Source organism: Dendrobates tinctorius, unplaced genomic scaffold (assembly GCF_039654945.1).
Source record: "Dendrobates tinctorius isolate UK_male_01 unplaced genomic scaffold, ASM3965494v1 ptg000062l, whole genome shotgun sequence".
In the NCBI taxonomy this organism is placed as follows: Eukaryota; Metazoa; Chordata; class Amphibia; order Anura; family Dendrobatidae; genus Dendrobates; species Dendrobates tinctorius.
Window position 1 is genome coordinate 11,726,022 of NW_027361730.1, and position 17,083 is coordinate 11,743,104.

A 17,083-nucleotide genomic window follows, 5' to 3' on the forward strand; every position below is an offset into this window, starting at 1 on the left:
TTTCTTCTCTTCCAGATTCAGCAGAAACCAACACCTGTCATAACCTGAAGCCTGGTGATTGTGTAGTCGTGTAAAGGCACGTCAGAAAGCATGGACTAGAACCCTTGTATGACGGTCCCTATCAAGTCCTCATCACCCCTACATCAGTGAAACTAGAAGGAAGACCGACTGGGATCCACGCATCGCACTGCAAGCTGGTTAAACAAGCCAATAGCAAATAAAGGGGGCATAATGTTTTGGTTTTTCGCATTTTCCATATTATTGGTAACCGCATGGGACAGCCTAAATTCCCCAACGTCCTTGAATAACAAGTTTATACAACATCATGAAAAATTACTGAGAGATTTGTTGGATAATTCCCAGTCTCTGGCAGACTGTTGGATCTGCACGTATTCACCAGTGTCAGCCACGAGCATCCCCTTTTTGGCTATCCCTGTTCCACCTGAGGAGTTATTTGTTTGGACAAACTGTTCTGACACATTCGCTAATAATGCAACAGATAATGCGAAGTTATGGAATATTACTGTTGGTATACCTATTGTGGGATGGGTGGGATACCCCTGGTTGCAAGGTAACCTTTCAGGAAGCAGTACACACCTTCAATATTTGGCCTACAAAGGAGGGGCTTGGGTACCTAAGAATAGGACTAGTCTAACCAATCTAGGGCAAGTTCGAAGGTATGGTTTACAAGTCAGTTTCAATGTAACTTCACGCTTGTTGCATATTGCTGCCTGTATCCTTGTTGTATATGTGATAATAAACCTTGTTCTTTGGTGTATTTCTGTATGTATTAGGAAATTCTGCACTAGGACAGCTAATGATGATACCAAAGGCGTCGTCACCCCTGCTCTTCTCTACACCGATCTCAAAAGGTTACTTGATGAAGATGTTGAAGCTAAGCATATGGCTACCTTCAAAAGATCACCACTACTGTCATCAAAAATTGTTATTAGTAAATTGTAGCATATGGGGGAGATGGGTGCGCCGCAAAAGCCATGACTGATAACACAGCATCAGCAATGTGAAGACCAGTACCCCTCGAGCTTATAGCTTGGAATAGTACCTCTGCTATGTCTGTTATGTGTTAACAAAATTTATCTAGGGGGGATTGTGAAGGATTAAACTAAAAAGCTAAAGGCTTCATTTTTTGTGCTTGTAACTCCATCTTGTTGTTTACGAGAAATTCTGTAACTAGAGTAAAGTTCATGGCTGTAGTAAAACCAGACTGTTCCAGCCTGCATAAGATATGAGACCCGGGGGTGTATTATTGTGTAAGACTCTGATGAATATGCTATTGTACTCCTCTCTATGCTACGTAGATACCGACATATATGTAGTTTCCGGCTTTTCTGTATTTTCAAAGGTCAAGTGCTGTATGCTAATACTATAAAAGAGGTGACATAATAAACGGGTTTAGCGATCTTCCTTGATCCTCCCATACAGAGACACATCTCCGTCTGGTCATTTTCAGTTGCTGGCAACACCCTGTGGATTAATTTGGAGATCACTTGGTCAACCGTGAAGGGTCACAGATCCTCCCTCAACATCAGTACCAGTCAGTGTGATCAGCAGTGCTAAATGGGTGCAGTTGGGCGTGGACATGGGTGTGACTAGTTGTGAAATGGGTGTGACCAGGACGTGGCCTAAAATTTGCAGCCGCTCGCTGCGCACACCGCAGTCTTTGTCCCTCTTTCCCTTCTTCAAAAGTTGGGAGGTATGATAGGGGCGGCTATGACTAGGGGGTCTGGTTGCCCAATGGATAGCAGTTCTGCCAGGAATTCTGTCACCATGAATACAAAAGGGGACAGAGCTTTGGGAGGAGTACTGCAACTAAAAGCAATAAATAGGACTGAGCTGAAATACTGGGCACAGCTGTGACTATATGTTATATAATCGTGTTAATCTCCTCTCACTTCTTGTAACCTACAAGTGTACAAAGATACAGTCATATGTTAAAGTTTGGGCACCCCTATTAATGTTAACCTTTTTTCTTTAACAATTTTGGTTTTTGCAACAGCTATTTCAGTTTCATATATCTAATAACTGATGGACTCAGTTATATTTCTGGATTCAAATGAGGTTTATTGTACTAACAGAAAATGTGCAATATGCATTTTAACAAAATTTGACCGGTGCAAAAGTATGGGCACCCTTATCATTTTCTTGATTTGAACACTCCTAACTACTTTTTACTGACTTCCTGAAGCACTAAATTGGTTTTGTAACCTCATTGAGCTTTGAACTTCTGGCTAGGTGTAACAAATAATGAGAAAAGGTATTTAAGGTGGCCACTTGCAAGTAGTTCTCCTATTTGATTCTCCTTTGAAGAGTGGCATCATGGGCTCCTCAAAACAACTCTAAAATGATCTGAAAACAAAGATTATTCAGCATAGCTTTTCAGGGGAAGGATACAAAAAGTTGTCTCAGAGTTTTAACCTGTCAGTTTCCACTGTGAGGAAGATAGTAAGGAGAACACAGGTACAGTTCTTGTTAAGCCCAGAAGTGGCAGACCAAAAAAAATATCAGAAAGGCAGAGAAGAATGGTGAGAACAGTCAAGGACAATCCACAGACCACCTCCAAAGACCTGCAGCATCATCTTGCTGCAGATGGTGTCACTGTGCATCGGTCAACAATACAGCGCACTTTGCACAAGGAGAAGCTGTATGGGAGAGTGATGCGAAAGAAGCCGTTTCTGCAAGCACGCCACAAAGAGAGTCGCCTGAGGTATGCAAAAGCACATTTGGACAAGCCCGTTACATTTTGGAAGAAGGTCCTGTGGACTGATGAAACAAAGATTGAGTTGTTTGGTCATACAAAAAGGCGTTATGCATGTAGGCTAAAAAACACAGCATTCCAAGAAAAACACTTGTTACCCACAGTAAAATTTGGTGGAGGTCCCATCATGCTTTGGGGCTGTGTGGCCAATGCCGGCACCGGGAATCTTGTTAAAGTTGAGGGTCGCATGGATTCAACTCAGTATCAGCAGATTCTTGACAATAATGTGCAAGAATCAGTGACGAAGTTGAAGTTACGCAGGGGATGGATATTTCAGCAAGACAATGATCCAAAACACCGCTCCAAATCTACTCAGGCATTCATGCAGAGTAACAATTACAATGTTCTGGAATGGCCATCCCAGTCCCCAGACCTAAATATCATTGAACATCTGTGGGATGATTTGAAGCGGGCTGTCCATGCTGGGCGACCATCAAACTTAACTGAACTGGAATTGTTTTGTAAACAGGAATGGTCACAAATACCTTCATCCAGGAACTCATTAATAGCTACAGGAAGTGACTAGAGGCTGTTATTTTTGCAAAAGGAGGATCTACAAAATATTAATGTCACTTTTATGTTGAGGTGCCCATACTTTTGCACCGGTCAAATTTTGTTAAAATGCAGATTGCACATTTTCTGTTAGTACAATAAACCTCATTTGAATCCAGAAATATAACTGAGTCCATCAGTTATTAGATATATGAAACTGAAATAGCTGTTGCAAAAACCAAAATTGTTATAAAGAAAAAAGGTTAACATTAATAAGGGTGCCCAAACTTTTACATATGACTGTATTAAATAGTCACCATGTGACTAGTGGGCCTATGTAACTTCAAATGCCAGGGCTGAATTTTAGTCCCAGTCCAGCCCTGCACTCAGGTCATGTGATGACCCCAGAGCCTGTAAGATCCATCAATAAACTGGGTCAGTGAGTGCCTGTGAGGCACTGATTGCTCTCATGCACTGCTGTACACGAGTATAGCAGTGTATGACACCAGTGATCAAAGTAAAAATTATACATGTTCCACAGTGAAAAAGTGTAAAAAAGTAAAATAAAATATGTAAAAGAATAAAAATAAACACAAACGCGCACATATTACTAAAATCGTTTTCGCCACTCAAAATGCAGCATTTCTGATAAAACAATAATAACCAAAAAAAAGTACACATAATTGGTATTGCCGCCTCTGTAACGACCCCCTCTCTAACTCTCTAAAACTGGCGCTCTATTTATTCTGTTTGGCGAACTTCGTAAAAAAATAAATAAATAACATGCCAAAAATGTTGCTTTTCCATCTGTGGCATGGCATGGTGACTGGTCATGTGATTGATGGGCGGTATGTATCGCAGAGGTGGGTGGTCCTGTGATGGAAGCCTGGGCGTGTTTTGCTCAGCAGATCTACTGTTGAGGGGTTTTGCTATACATTGGGAGGTTTCCAGGTGACTTGGAGAGATGAATGGGTCCAGTCACCTACATACCCACCCAAGGGCTGTGTGTCTGAATACCCAAGATGAAGCCTGTGTGTATGGTCGTGAGATTCAGGACCTGCAGTGAGGTCATGACTATGTGACAAGCCCATGTGATCCATACCTCACCTGTGGGTGTGGTTACAGGCTATGTAATGGAGGTGTGTTCAGCACATGGGAGTGAGTGTTTGGGAGTCTGGCAGTGTGCACAGACTTCCACATGTCCAGGTGGGACACTATAGAGTGGTCTGTGTGCAAAGAAGGAGAAGCATTCCTGTGTCTGTGGCTCCAGATAGAGCTCTGCCTGATGTAAAGACTGATATAACCTCTCTTTTTGCGGATTTGATGGTTTATGAAGCAAATAAACCCACATGGACGTTGAAGAAAATGTGGCTCCTGTTTCCTCCTACGCAGCTGAGTGAGTACAATCGTTACACATCATAGTGACGCACAAAAATGTTAATAAAAAGCGATTAAAAAGTCATAGTCGTATGTATGAACATATGATACAAATGAAAATATCAAACTATCCCACAAAAAAAGGCACTAATATGGCTCATTCGGTAAAAAATAAAAAAGTTGCAGCTCTCAGAATAGGACGATGCAAAAACAAATTCATTTAGCTAAAATATTGTTTTTGGTGTTTAAAAATAGCAAATCATAAAAACCATATAAATCTGGTATCGCTGTAATCGTACCGACCCAAAGAACAAATCGGTTTTATAATTTTTACCGCTTAGTGAACGGCGCAAAAAATAAAAAAACAGTAACCGAATTGCTGATTTTCTTTCATTCTGTGTCTCAAAAACTTGAATAAAAAGCGATCAAAAAATACGTACCCCAAACTGGTACTGCAACTCGTCCCGCAAAAACTAAACCTTCACGCAGCTCCAGGAATATTAACTAACTGTGGTTAGTTAGAACAAATAATAATGATTATATTGCACAAATTGTCGCTGTATGTCATCTACTGTATATAGTATATACCTGTATGTCATCTCCTCCTGTATATAGTATATACCTGTGTCATCTCCCCTGTACATAGTGTATACCTGTGTGTCATCGCCCCTTTATATAGTGTATAGGTGTGTCATCTCCTCCTGTATATGGTATATACCTGTGTGTCATCTCCAGGTTCCCTCCCATCTGTACACGGCGCAGTGTCCCCGGAGCACAGAACAATTTAAGTGCGGCGGCTCCACCCCGAGTGTAATACTATTTAGCCAAAACAGGTCTCACACTTTGCACTGACGAGAGGCAGTACCCTGAAACACAGTGTCTGCAAATTGAGATTCTGGCTTGGCTTTTATCCTAAGTCATGTAACAAGGCTCGTTAAAGAGTCGACATTGACTTTTAGGATTGCTACTTCCAATAGGTGGCACTAGAGTTCTAGTTCTCTTCCTCTCTGAAGAGACAATTTTCATAATTAGCATATTTCCCAGAGGAGAATTGCGGCTTTAAGTCTCCTCATCTCGACATGCTTAGCATGTCATTCTCCGCATGGAGAAATGACAGTTCTTGGATATCAGTCAGACGCCTTTCTCACAGCCAAACCAGGTCTCACACTTTGCACTGATGAGGGGCAGTACCTCGAAACACAGTGTCTGCAAATTGAGATTCTGGCTTGGCTTTTATCCTAAGTCATGTAAGAAGGCTCGTTAAAGGGTGGACACTGACTTTTAGGATTGCTACTTCCAATAGGTGGCACTAGAGTTCTAGTCCTCTTCCTCTCTGAAGAGACAATTTGCATAATTACCATTTAGTTAGAAATTGTAAAGAAGGACTAATTTAGAGTGGCATTAGTTGTAGCTGTATAAATAAGTTTAAAGCGAACCAGGAATTGTCAGGTTGGTGCTGTTACACTGATTAAAATGATACTTGGGTTCGAGAAATCCATCTTGGTTTTTTTTTAATCTGTGTTTGAATTTTTAAGTTAATGATATGCTGTGTCACGTCGCTGTCAGACTTAGGGCCTGCTGTTCCGGCTTCAGTCACTTGGAGGCGCCGGACTGGCACGTCGCTGCCAGACTCGGGGCCTGCTGTTCCGGCCTCGGCCACTAGGAGGCACCGGTCTGTCACGTCGCCATCAGACTCGGGGCCTGCTGTTCCGGTCTCGGCCACTAGGAGGCGCCGGACAGTCACTTCGCCGTCACACTCGGGGACGGCTGTTCCTGCCTCGGCCACTGGGAGGCGCCGTAGTTCGCCCGTGGGTGATGGTGGTGACAGAGAAGGGGCTCCTGCGCAGGCATCTGGTGGGCACAGGAGCTGCCCCTCTGTCAGTCATCAGGGGGTTACTGCATCACCATCTAGCCTAGTCCTGGGGGCGGTTCTAATGACATCATCAGTCCGGGAACCTGTGAGGGATGACCTGATCCCTATAATACCTTGGGACTGGTCTTGCAGGCCGCCGGATATATTCTTGGTTCCCCTGCGTGTTACTGTGTGATTTGCTATAGTTAACTCTCACCTCAGCCTGGACTTTTGACCATTCTAATGCCTGCCGTTTTTGTACCTCTGCCTCTCTCCCGATTTTGACGCTGACCTTAGCTTGGATTCCTGACCCTTCTGCCTGCTGACTTTGTACCTTTGCTGCCCTTCTGTTTTTTTACTGACCTTGGCCCGGACTTTAGACCCTTCTTCTGCCTGCTGATTTTGTACCTCTGCTGCCCACCAGTCTCCGACTCCTACCTCCGGACCACGATTACGGATTTTAGTTTTAACCCCTTGGCGGCCGTCCTGCTCTGGTCCACTGCTCCTCTAGACAGCTACCCCCTGAGCCTTGCTACAATTCCAGATCCCTGTATAGGGGTTAAGGGTCTCGGGGTTACTCAGGGCGCTGTTCCTACTGCAGCCCAGATTCGCAGACGGCCGTCACATGCTGCATGCCAGACAAAGAGAAGTTCCTGATTCTGGGCTCCCCCTGCAGTCTGTGTCAGAGGGTGGTCTGTGTCGGCACGGTAATAAATTGCGTTATTTCCAGCTTTCCAGAAGGATGATAACACCATAGAAATGATAAGAATAATAGGCCTCAGTTACCACAACTGTCTACAAGGAAAACTGTTGCTCATAGCAACCAATCACAGCTCAGCTTTCATCTTTTAAACAGTCCTAGTGAAATGAAAGATGGCAAGATGCATGGCTATTCCACAAAATATTGATTTCAGAACTCTTCCTGAGTTAAAACATTAGTATTGTTGTTTCTAAATGATTATAAACTTGTTTTCTTTGCATTATTTGAGGTCTGAAAGCACTGTTTTGTTTTTTACCAATTTTTTTTGTCAGAAAAAATATAAAATTTATTGCTTAGAAATTCGGAAACGTCAGAAGTTGTATAGACTAAAATAACAATTTACATTTTACTCAAATATACCTATAAAGAGAAAAATCAGACAAACTGAAAATATTGAAGTGGTCTCTTATACAGCTCTGGCAAAAATTAAGAGACCAGTGCAACATTTTCAGTGTGTATGTATATAATATATAATGATATTTATTATACGGGGCATTGCGTGTGGAGTGGGCGTGGCTTGATACACACACACAAGCACAGTTTTATTGTCACGATGACCCGTCCTGTGTGACGTGACCCGCAGGCCGGTAACAAACTACAAGACGCAGCACGTGGTACTGTCCTGTGTGACACGGCCAGCCGGCCGGTACTACAACAAGACACGGGGAAACAGTTACAACGGTGGGCCCTGCGATAGGGAAAGGGGACGTGGAGACCTCCTGCACTCCCCTGAGTCAGTGTCCCTAACGCTCCTAACGTTCCCTATGCCGGTTCCACACCGGGCGCCGATCAGGAACCTGTCGCCCTAGCACACCCTACACCTATCCCTTGCTAGAGAGCTGGGTGGCACAGGCACTGGCCCCACCGCTGTACTAATACACACTAAGGAAAAACACAAACAGGGAAACACCACTTTGCTTTACTCTGTTGCACTTGCTCCTGGCAACAGAGTCCACCACCAGAATGCAGCTCTCCTCCTGAATAGCTGCCACCAAGCTCTATCAGAGCTACAAGGAAATTCCCTCTGACTCCTTCCACACCAGGGCTAAGACAGTGCTGCAAGGAACGCTCTCCAGCTCCTTCCTCCACCAAGGATGGTTGAAATGAACACTATCACCAACACTGATTGCAACAACTGTGACTCTTTTATAGCAGAGCCAGAGCAATCACACCTGCGTTATAATCATGTGTACCAACTAAAGAAACCAGAGTGCAATGACACTCACCACCACCGGGGGCAAATTTAGAACAAAAGACACCACAGTGCAATAATCCTAATGGCCACCGGGGGCAAAAACCAAACTTAAGCACAGCTTAAGAAAAAAAAAAAAAGGCTACCTGTGCTTTTTATCAGTCCTGATCCAGCATGGATAATGACATATATATATAGCTGCAAAATCTAAAAGAACTATAATATATATATATATATATCTGTTATCATTGTAATCGCACCTACTCGAAGAATAAATCCGCTTTATCAATTATACCTCAAGGTCAACAGCACAAAAATAAAAATAAGAACTATTCTTAGACTGCTGTCTATTTCTTCATTCTACCTCCCAAAAATTGGAATTAGACTGGGTTCACATTTATCCTGTGCTTTCCGCTTATCGTTTACGTTGGGGCTTCCGTGTAAATTCCCCAGAACTGCGATTCAGACAAAACCACTTATGAGGCAGATGGAGTCACTTTGGACTGGTCTGTGTTCCAGCATTGTCCCATCATTTTAGGCGTCTTTTTAGCACACACGAGTGGGTAACTACAGATCTATGCACACCTAAAAAGATGGAGACCACCGGAGAATGCGCAAAACGGAGTACGAAGTGTCTCCATCTGCCTCATGGTGGGTGGTTCCCTCGCATTTTTGTGGGATTTACACGGAAACCCCCACAAAAGTGTTCAGTGTAGAACACGATTGTCTTTTCCCTGCCTTATTCTGGAAGCGATATCATAATATTATTCAATCTTGCACAGAAGAAAAAGAGGTGGCACTCACTGGTCTCACTTTATTGATGGCAATTAAAACATGCTGGCGGGGAGAATGGGAGCAGGAGACTGCGAGTGACGATGGCTGTTTCGCACTATTGCGCTTCTATGGGTCAGAAGCACAATAGCACGAAACGGCCATTGGGCACTAAACTGGCAAATTAGCAATTATCCAGAATAAAGCATGGGGTGGATGTTACAAAATGGTCATTGCAGCCATAGATTAATTAGTAGAGAGGTGTAATTTCTACAATGGATTCACTTTAGGGTTTTTTCTGCTGTTCTGGCACCTTCGGCGCTCCGCAAATGTTACCCGCAAACTATTCTAGCAAAATCTGTGCTCCAAAAGCCAAATAGCGCTCCTTCCTTCTCAGCTCTGACGTGTGGCCTAATAGTAATTTCTGACAACATATGGGGCAGCAAAGCGTTCAGGAGAAATTAGCCAAGAAATTGTGGGGCCTGGTTTCACCCATTAAGCTTTGTGTACCTGACATTTGCATCAAATATAAAAATTGCATTTTTACCACTAAAATCTCATATTTCCGTATCTAAATGTTCTAAAAATTCTGTGTGGCACTTATGGGTTCAAAATACTCACTACACCCCTAGATGAATTCTTTGAGCGGCCTAGTTTTCAAAATAGGGTAATTTGGGGGTTTCTGTTGTTTTCACATGTCAGGAGCTCCTCCAATGCAACATAGCATTCACAATCTATCCCAGGCAAGTGGCGCTCTTTCCTTTCCAAGTTCTGCCATTTGTCCAAGCACAAGGTTTTGACCACATATTCGCGTTCTGGACAAATTGCACAACAAATTATGGAGTCTGTTTTCTCCTATTATTGTGAAAATTTCAAACTTAGGGCTAAAACAACATTTTCGTTGGAAAAAAAATGAAAATTTTCAATATAACTTCCTATGGTAATCAAATTCTGTGTAGTACCTGGGGGTTCAAAATGTTCACTGTACCCCTAGATAAAATCCTTGAGGGGTGCAGTTTCCAAAATGGTGTCACTTGTGGGAGGGGGGGGGGTTCAGTGTTTAGGCATATCAGGGGCTCTCCAAACACAATATGACGCCCACAGACGATTACATCAAACTCTGTGTTCCAGTACGTCACTCCTTCCTTTCCAAGCCCTACCGTGCACCCAAACAGTGGTTTTCCTACACATATGGGGTATCGGCGTACTCAGGAGAAATTGCACAACAAATTTTTTGGCACACTTACTCCGGTTACCCTAGTGAAAATAAAAAGATTGGGGTTAAAAGAACATTTTTGTGGGTAAAATATGATTTATTTTTTTTTAAATTTTCACAGCCTTGCATTATAAACTTCTGTGAATTACTTGTGGGTTCAAGATGCTCATAACACAACTAAATAAGTTCCCTAAGGGGGTCTAGTTTGCAAAATGGGGTCACTTGTGCAGGGGTTTCCATTGTTTAGACATATCAGGGGCTGTCCAAATGCGACATGACGTCCGCTCTCGATTTCAGACGTTTTTGCGTTCAAAAAGTCAAACAGTGCTCCTTCACTTCTCAGTAATCCTGTACGCCCAAATAGTGGATTTCCCCCACATGTGGGATATCAGCATACTCAGGAAATATTGCACAACAAATATTAGAGTCCATTTTCTCCTGCTTCTCTTGTGACAAAAACAAATGTAGAGCTAAAGTTAATTTTTTTTTTTAAGTACCTGTGAAGTACCTTGGCGGGTTCAGTTTTCAGAATGGTGTCACTTTTGGGTATTTTCTGTCATATAGGCACCCCCAAAGTCACTTTAAATGTGAGGTGGTCCCTAAAAAATGGTTTTGTAAATTTTTTTTGAAAAAATTAGAAATCGCTGGTCAACTTTTAACCCTTTTAACTTCCTAACAAAAAAAAATTATGTTTCCAAAATTGTACTGATGTAAAGTAGACATGTGGGAAATGTTATTTACTAAGTATTTTGGGTGACATACAGTTACTCTCTGATTTAAGGGCATAAGAATTAAAAGTCTTAAATTTGCAAAATTTTCCAATTTTTCACCACATTTCCGATATTTTCACAAACACAAGTCATATCGAAAAAATGTTACCACTATCGTGAAGTACAATAAGTCGAAAACAATCTCAGAATCAGCGGGATCCGTTGAAGCGTTGCAGAGTTATGACCTCATAAAGTGACAGTGGTCAGGATTAAAAAATTTGGCTTGTCATTAAGGGGTTAAGGGACTACATCTTATAAAACTAGATGAAAAGTTTAGTTACTCTTTGTGTACCTACCAGTATATTTCTGAGTATAGATATCCTTACTGTAATAGGTATGTCATAGCAACAGATAACACAAAAGAATTCAAGCACTATAAGTAATGAAAACAAAAGAACACATAAATTACTATTCTACAGTATGTACAGAAAAAAGTACATTATTATTGTGATGGCTGTTGCTCATTTTTATTCTATTATGAATCTTTAAGCATATTTTCGATGTGCTCCAAAATTTTTGGTTGGAGTTTGAAGAAGGCTATTCTTTTTTAGACCTCTGCATTTTAATATGTATACACAGAGTTAAAGGCAAAAAGCTACTTTAAAGACCAAGAATTGTCCCAGACAAACAAGGCTCTAAGAAGTTTATGCAATTATGAGAAAGCCAGAAGCGAGTCCTGTAAGAAGATGAAGTGCACGTTGTTCCTTTCTATTCCCATTACTGTTGAATTCACTTCTGTTTGAATGAATAAAGGATTTAGGATTTCAGGGATGGTAATATACTAAGATGTGCAATTGATAAGAATGTATAAATTGAGATGTTATGGAATTTTTAGATACAATACCAGTTTGTCTCTCAGTTTCAGTACCAGATCCACAATCTCCACCTCCGATTTGTTCTTAATCCATGCTGTTATATTCTGTGATAAATGCAGAGTAAGTATCACAAGTCATCTACACCGAACATACATTTATTATGTTTATAACTTCAGCAGTTTTATTACATATCTGCTTCTTATTGTTTACCACAAGTGACCCCCTTATAAAGTCTTTTAACATAAGGTAAAGGTGTAAATTCTGGATATTATAGAATTTAAAAAATGAAATTTGAAAAGGCAAACCCCGCTAATCTGCACCTAAAATCAAATGGCAAAGTACTTCTGGAATGAATTCTACATGTATAATGTAGGTGGGTATGCAGATAAATTTCCTACCTAAATCTGATTGATGTTCAGCTTGTAGAAGTACTCAGATATGTCAGTAATCCAGTTTCCAGTGAACAGAGAAATAGAAGTTAATTGTATTCGCCCATCAATTTCCTAGCATCTGGATGATGGTATTCCTTGTCTGTGGATGGTAGATGTACGAAGTGCCTGTGCAGCCTCTGGCCGGCAGGACTAGCACACACTCGCCACAATAGGTGCATCCAAGTCTGCTGAAACAGAGTGATGTCACTCACTGGGGAATAGTTCGTAATCCAAAATCTATAGATATAGATGTCACTCTGTTTTGGCAGACTTGGATGCACCTATTGTGGCGAGTGTGTGCTAGTGCTGCCGGCCGGAGGCTGCAAAGGCACTTCGTACATCTACCATCCACAGACCAGGAACACCCATCATCCACATACTAGAAAATAGAATGCCAAATACATTCAACTTCTGTTTCTTGTTCACTTGGTCCAGGGGTCACATTGGCCACTGACCAGAGCCCTGTGGACTTCCGCTTATTTATTACCATCCTCCGCACCTTCTCTGATTAGTAGTTCCAGTGTGATGCTATGTATGTGTCATGAACAATGGTGATGTCATGTGAGGCCTACTAATCATAAGAGGCGCCAGGGATAACGGCAACAGGAGGTTTGCAGGGCTGTGGTCATTGGCCACTGATTACCGATATGACCCACGGCTCAGGGTTACGTGAATATCTCAGCTGATAATAAAACTGTAAAAAGATAAAAAAGCACAATAGGGTCTCATCTGGGTATTGAGGTTAGAGATTTAATTGAAAGCTTTTCACCTATAGGAGTTGTGGGTGACCCAACCACTATCATAGCCTAGTTGTCAGCCGCTGCACCGTCCACAGACTGGAATGTAATAGAAAGCTACAGTAGGTGGACTTCAAGTGTGCTGCTGATTCAGGAACGAATCATAGAATAAATTAATTAGAAGTGGTTTATTTGTCAACACGTTTCAGAGTTAGATCTGACTCCTTCCTCAAGACAACCACATGTAATAGTCTTTTACATGTGGTTGTCCTGAGGAAGGGGTCGGATTTGATTGTGAAACGCGTTGACAAATAAACCACTTCTAATTAATTTATTTGCATTTATTTGACTCTGAAACATGCTGACAAATAAACCGCTTCTACTTAATTTATTCTAGGACTCGTTCCTGAATCAGCAGCGCACTTGAAGTCCACCTACTCTGGCTTTCTATCTGATAATAAAATGGATGTTCCATTGAATCTTGGAAACCGGCCTGTAAATGTATTGTTGTGGGTAGTAGTCTCCTTGTCAAATCATTTATATTTGACTGATATCTGGTCTGAACTGCATTTAATGTACATTAGTGGGATCCTCAGAACCGAAACATGCATATTTTTACATTTTTAGAAACACTCACTGCTTCACAGATGACTTTGAGATGTGCTGTTTCAAGTCTCTCTCTCATCTCTTTCTGTTTATGCCGATACCAGCCATCAAAATGAGGAGACTTCAAGAACCGTCTAGAATGATCATGAGAGCAGAGAGAATCAAGCATAATATAGGATATACCCCCCGCCTAAGCCTGCAGCATTAGGCAAATGGTGGCTAGACTTTACTATCCAGTTCGGACAGACACACAACATATATATCATCTTATATATCAAGCTCTGTACACACGGCCAGTTATCACCCCTTTAATGGATCCAGTATTTAAAAAATGAATTCATTACAAATGGAGCAAAAATGGTTGCAAAATGGAAATTAATAAACAAATTTGTCTTAAAAAATTAAAACCCATCCGTTTAAAAACAGACATTGGTTTTTGCTTGGCAGCATTTTTTCTATTTTGCATGGATCCATTTTACGAGGGTGTTTCTTGTACACCTCTAGTCCTCTGGACATGCGCAGTGCTAAAAACAGGTCCGTTAATGGATGGTATAACAGATGACCATCGGTTATCATCCATTTCCCAAAGACTTAAATGTTTGGAAAAAAACGAACCAATCGCTGTTTTTTATTTTTTGTCCAGACAAAAAAGTTGTGCAGACTACATATTTATATCCAGCAAAAAATAACATAAAATAATGGATAGCACCTGGAAATTAGGCAAATGGAAGACATTTTATGGTACTTCTGTTCTCGTTCCTATGAATAGATCCTGTACTGGAACATGTTATGTCCATTCTTAGAATCAAATCATATATATATATATATATATATATATATATATATATATATTTTCCTTAAAAATGATACTTTATTGTTTAAAAACCACAAATGTGGTATACACCAGAAAAAAAGTGACTAGAAATGAAGAAAACGAAATAAGTGTTCAAACAAAGCCCATACTGAGGTGACACCTTGGAATCCCTCATATGAGACTGAGCTGTATCCTGCCTGTCCGCGGAGGTTGGCACCCTAGGGGGGAACGTTATGGCGCCCCCGCTCAACGATGGCTGTCCCTAGGGGCCCTAGTAAACCCTACCGCCACTAGTGGTCCCTTCTACCCGATACAAATAAGGGAACCCCTACTTCTAGACAGAGACCAAACTGCTCTATAGAGGACCCTGTGCCCCAGAGAAGAGGTTAAAAATAAATAGAACACATATGGCATTCGGTGGTCAAATTTGAGCAAAGACACAGTTATGAAAAGTGCCTCAATCTTATGTGTAGGATATATTAGTATATGAAAAGGGCACTGACTCTAATAAGTCATAACCCACAAGACAGCCAAAGGCTGTATCCCATTGCTGTGAATATACAAAAAACGCAGAACTGCCACAGCGATACTTATCTGCATTTTCTGCCACCTGCCAATAAACAGTTAAAGCCTCAGCTAGATAAAACACATATGGCATTAGGTGGTCAAATTTGAACAGCAGACATCATCATGGGAAACAGCAATTGTGAATAGTGCCTCAATCTCATGTAAAAGATATATTGATATATGAAAAAGGCACTGACTCTAATAAGTCATAACCCACAAAACGGCCAGAAGCTGTATCCCATTGCTATATATATATACAAGAAACGCAGAACTGCCACAGCGATACTCATCTGCATTTTCTGCCACCTGCCAACAACCAGTTAACGCCTCATATTTAAGTTAACGCCTCCGGTCTGACGTCGTCACGAACACGCGCGCGGGGCACCGAGCGGGGATACCGAATTGTGTGCCGTCTTTCTGCTTAACGAAGATCCTTCAGTCTTCCTCATAGCTATGTTCTCAGCCGTAAATATGAGGCGTTAACTGGTTGTTGGCAGGTGGCAGAAAATGCAGATGAGTATCGCTGTGGCAGTTCTGCGTTTCTTGTATATATATATAGCAATGGGATACAGCTTCTGGCCGTTTTGTGGGTTATGACTTATTAGAGTCAGTGCCTTTTTCATATATCAATATATCTTTTACATGAGATTGAGGCACTATTCACAATTACTGTTTCCCATGATGATGTCTGCTGTTCAAATTTGACCACCTAATGCCATATGTGTTTTATCTAGCTGAGGCTTTAACTGTTTATTGGCAGGTGGCAGAAAATGCAGACAAGTATCGCTGTGGCAGTTCTGCGTTTTTTGTATATTCACAGCAATGGGATACAGCCTTTGGCTGTCTTGTGGGTTATGACTTATTAGAGTCAGTGCCCTTTTCATATACTAATATATCCTACACATAAGATTGAGGCACTTTTCATAACTGTGTCTTTGCTCAAATTTGACCACCGAATGCCATATGTGTTCTATTTATTTTTAACCTCTTCTCTGGGGCACAGGGTCCTCTATAGAGCAGTTTGGTCTCTGTCTAGAAGTAGGGGTTCCCTTATTTGTATCGGGTAGAAGGGACCACTAGTGGCGGTAGGGTTTACTAGGGCCCCTAGGGACAGCCATCGTTGAGCGGGGGGCGCCATAACGTTCCCCCCTAGGGTGCCAACCTCCGCGGACAGGCAGGATACAGCTCAGTCTCATATGAGGGATTCCAAGGTGTCACCTCAGTATGGGCTTTGTTTGAACACTTATTTCGTTTTCTTCATTTCTAGTCACTTTTTTTCTGGTGTATACCACATTTGTGGTTTTTAAACAATAAAGTATCATTTTTAAGGAATATATATATATATATATATATATATATATATATATATATATATATATATATATATATGATTTGACTTGAGAACCCTTATAGTATTTCATTTGAGATTATATCCATTCTTAGAATCCCCAAAAAATGCTAGAACAGAAATAACTGATGAAATGTGAACAGAGCCTTTGAAGATGTGACCATTTATTTACTGCTGTAAATCACGTCTACGCAGAATAAAGGCTATGTTTATAGCAATAGATGTACTTTTCTGCAGTACAGAAAGATGTTCCCTATGGAGATAATTTCTTTATTTCAAAACACTCAATACTTGATAAAAAAAAAAGCAATAATAAACTAGCAGTTTTTCATAGTGCTTTTTATAAGCGTTAAGGTGGATTTCTTACTTTAGTGCAAATGTAACGTGGTTTTCCTTACATTTTTATGCCCTTTAGGAAAGGCAAAATGTCAGAAGAAATTACACACCCAGAAAATGCTGCAGAATCAGCAAAGATGGGGTTGCATAGCCCCTTTCTTTGGGTTCCAGAACCCCGATCACTTAGAGTCTCAGTGGTCAGACTCCCTTTCGATATGATGTA

The 17,083-nt window shown here is 41.3% G+C and overlaps 1 protein-coding gene across 4 annotated transcripts in view; it reads right to left on the reverse strand.

Annotated features, from left to right (window-relative positions):
- DENND6B (DENN domain containing 6B) overlaps positions 1 to 17,083 on the reverse strand; it is a 108,459-nt gene that overhangs the window by 12,749 nt on the left and 78,627 nt on the right. For 2 of the 4 annotated variants that reach the window (XM_073579261.1, XM_073579258.1), the window contains 2 exons: positions 13,827 to 13,929; positions 12,051 to 12,125 (listed from right to left, as the gene is read on the reverse strand). In XM_073579261.1, coding sequence (XP_073435362.1) covers positions 12,051 to 12,125; positions 13,827 to 13,929 — 178 coding nt within the window. Of the gene's footprint in view, positions 1 to 11,502; positions 11,580 to 11,765; positions 11,942 to 12,050; positions 12,126 to 13,826; positions 13,930 to 17,083 lie in introns of those variants that run through there. The other 2 variants (XM_073579259.1, XM_073579260.1) reach the window with 2 other exon arrangements.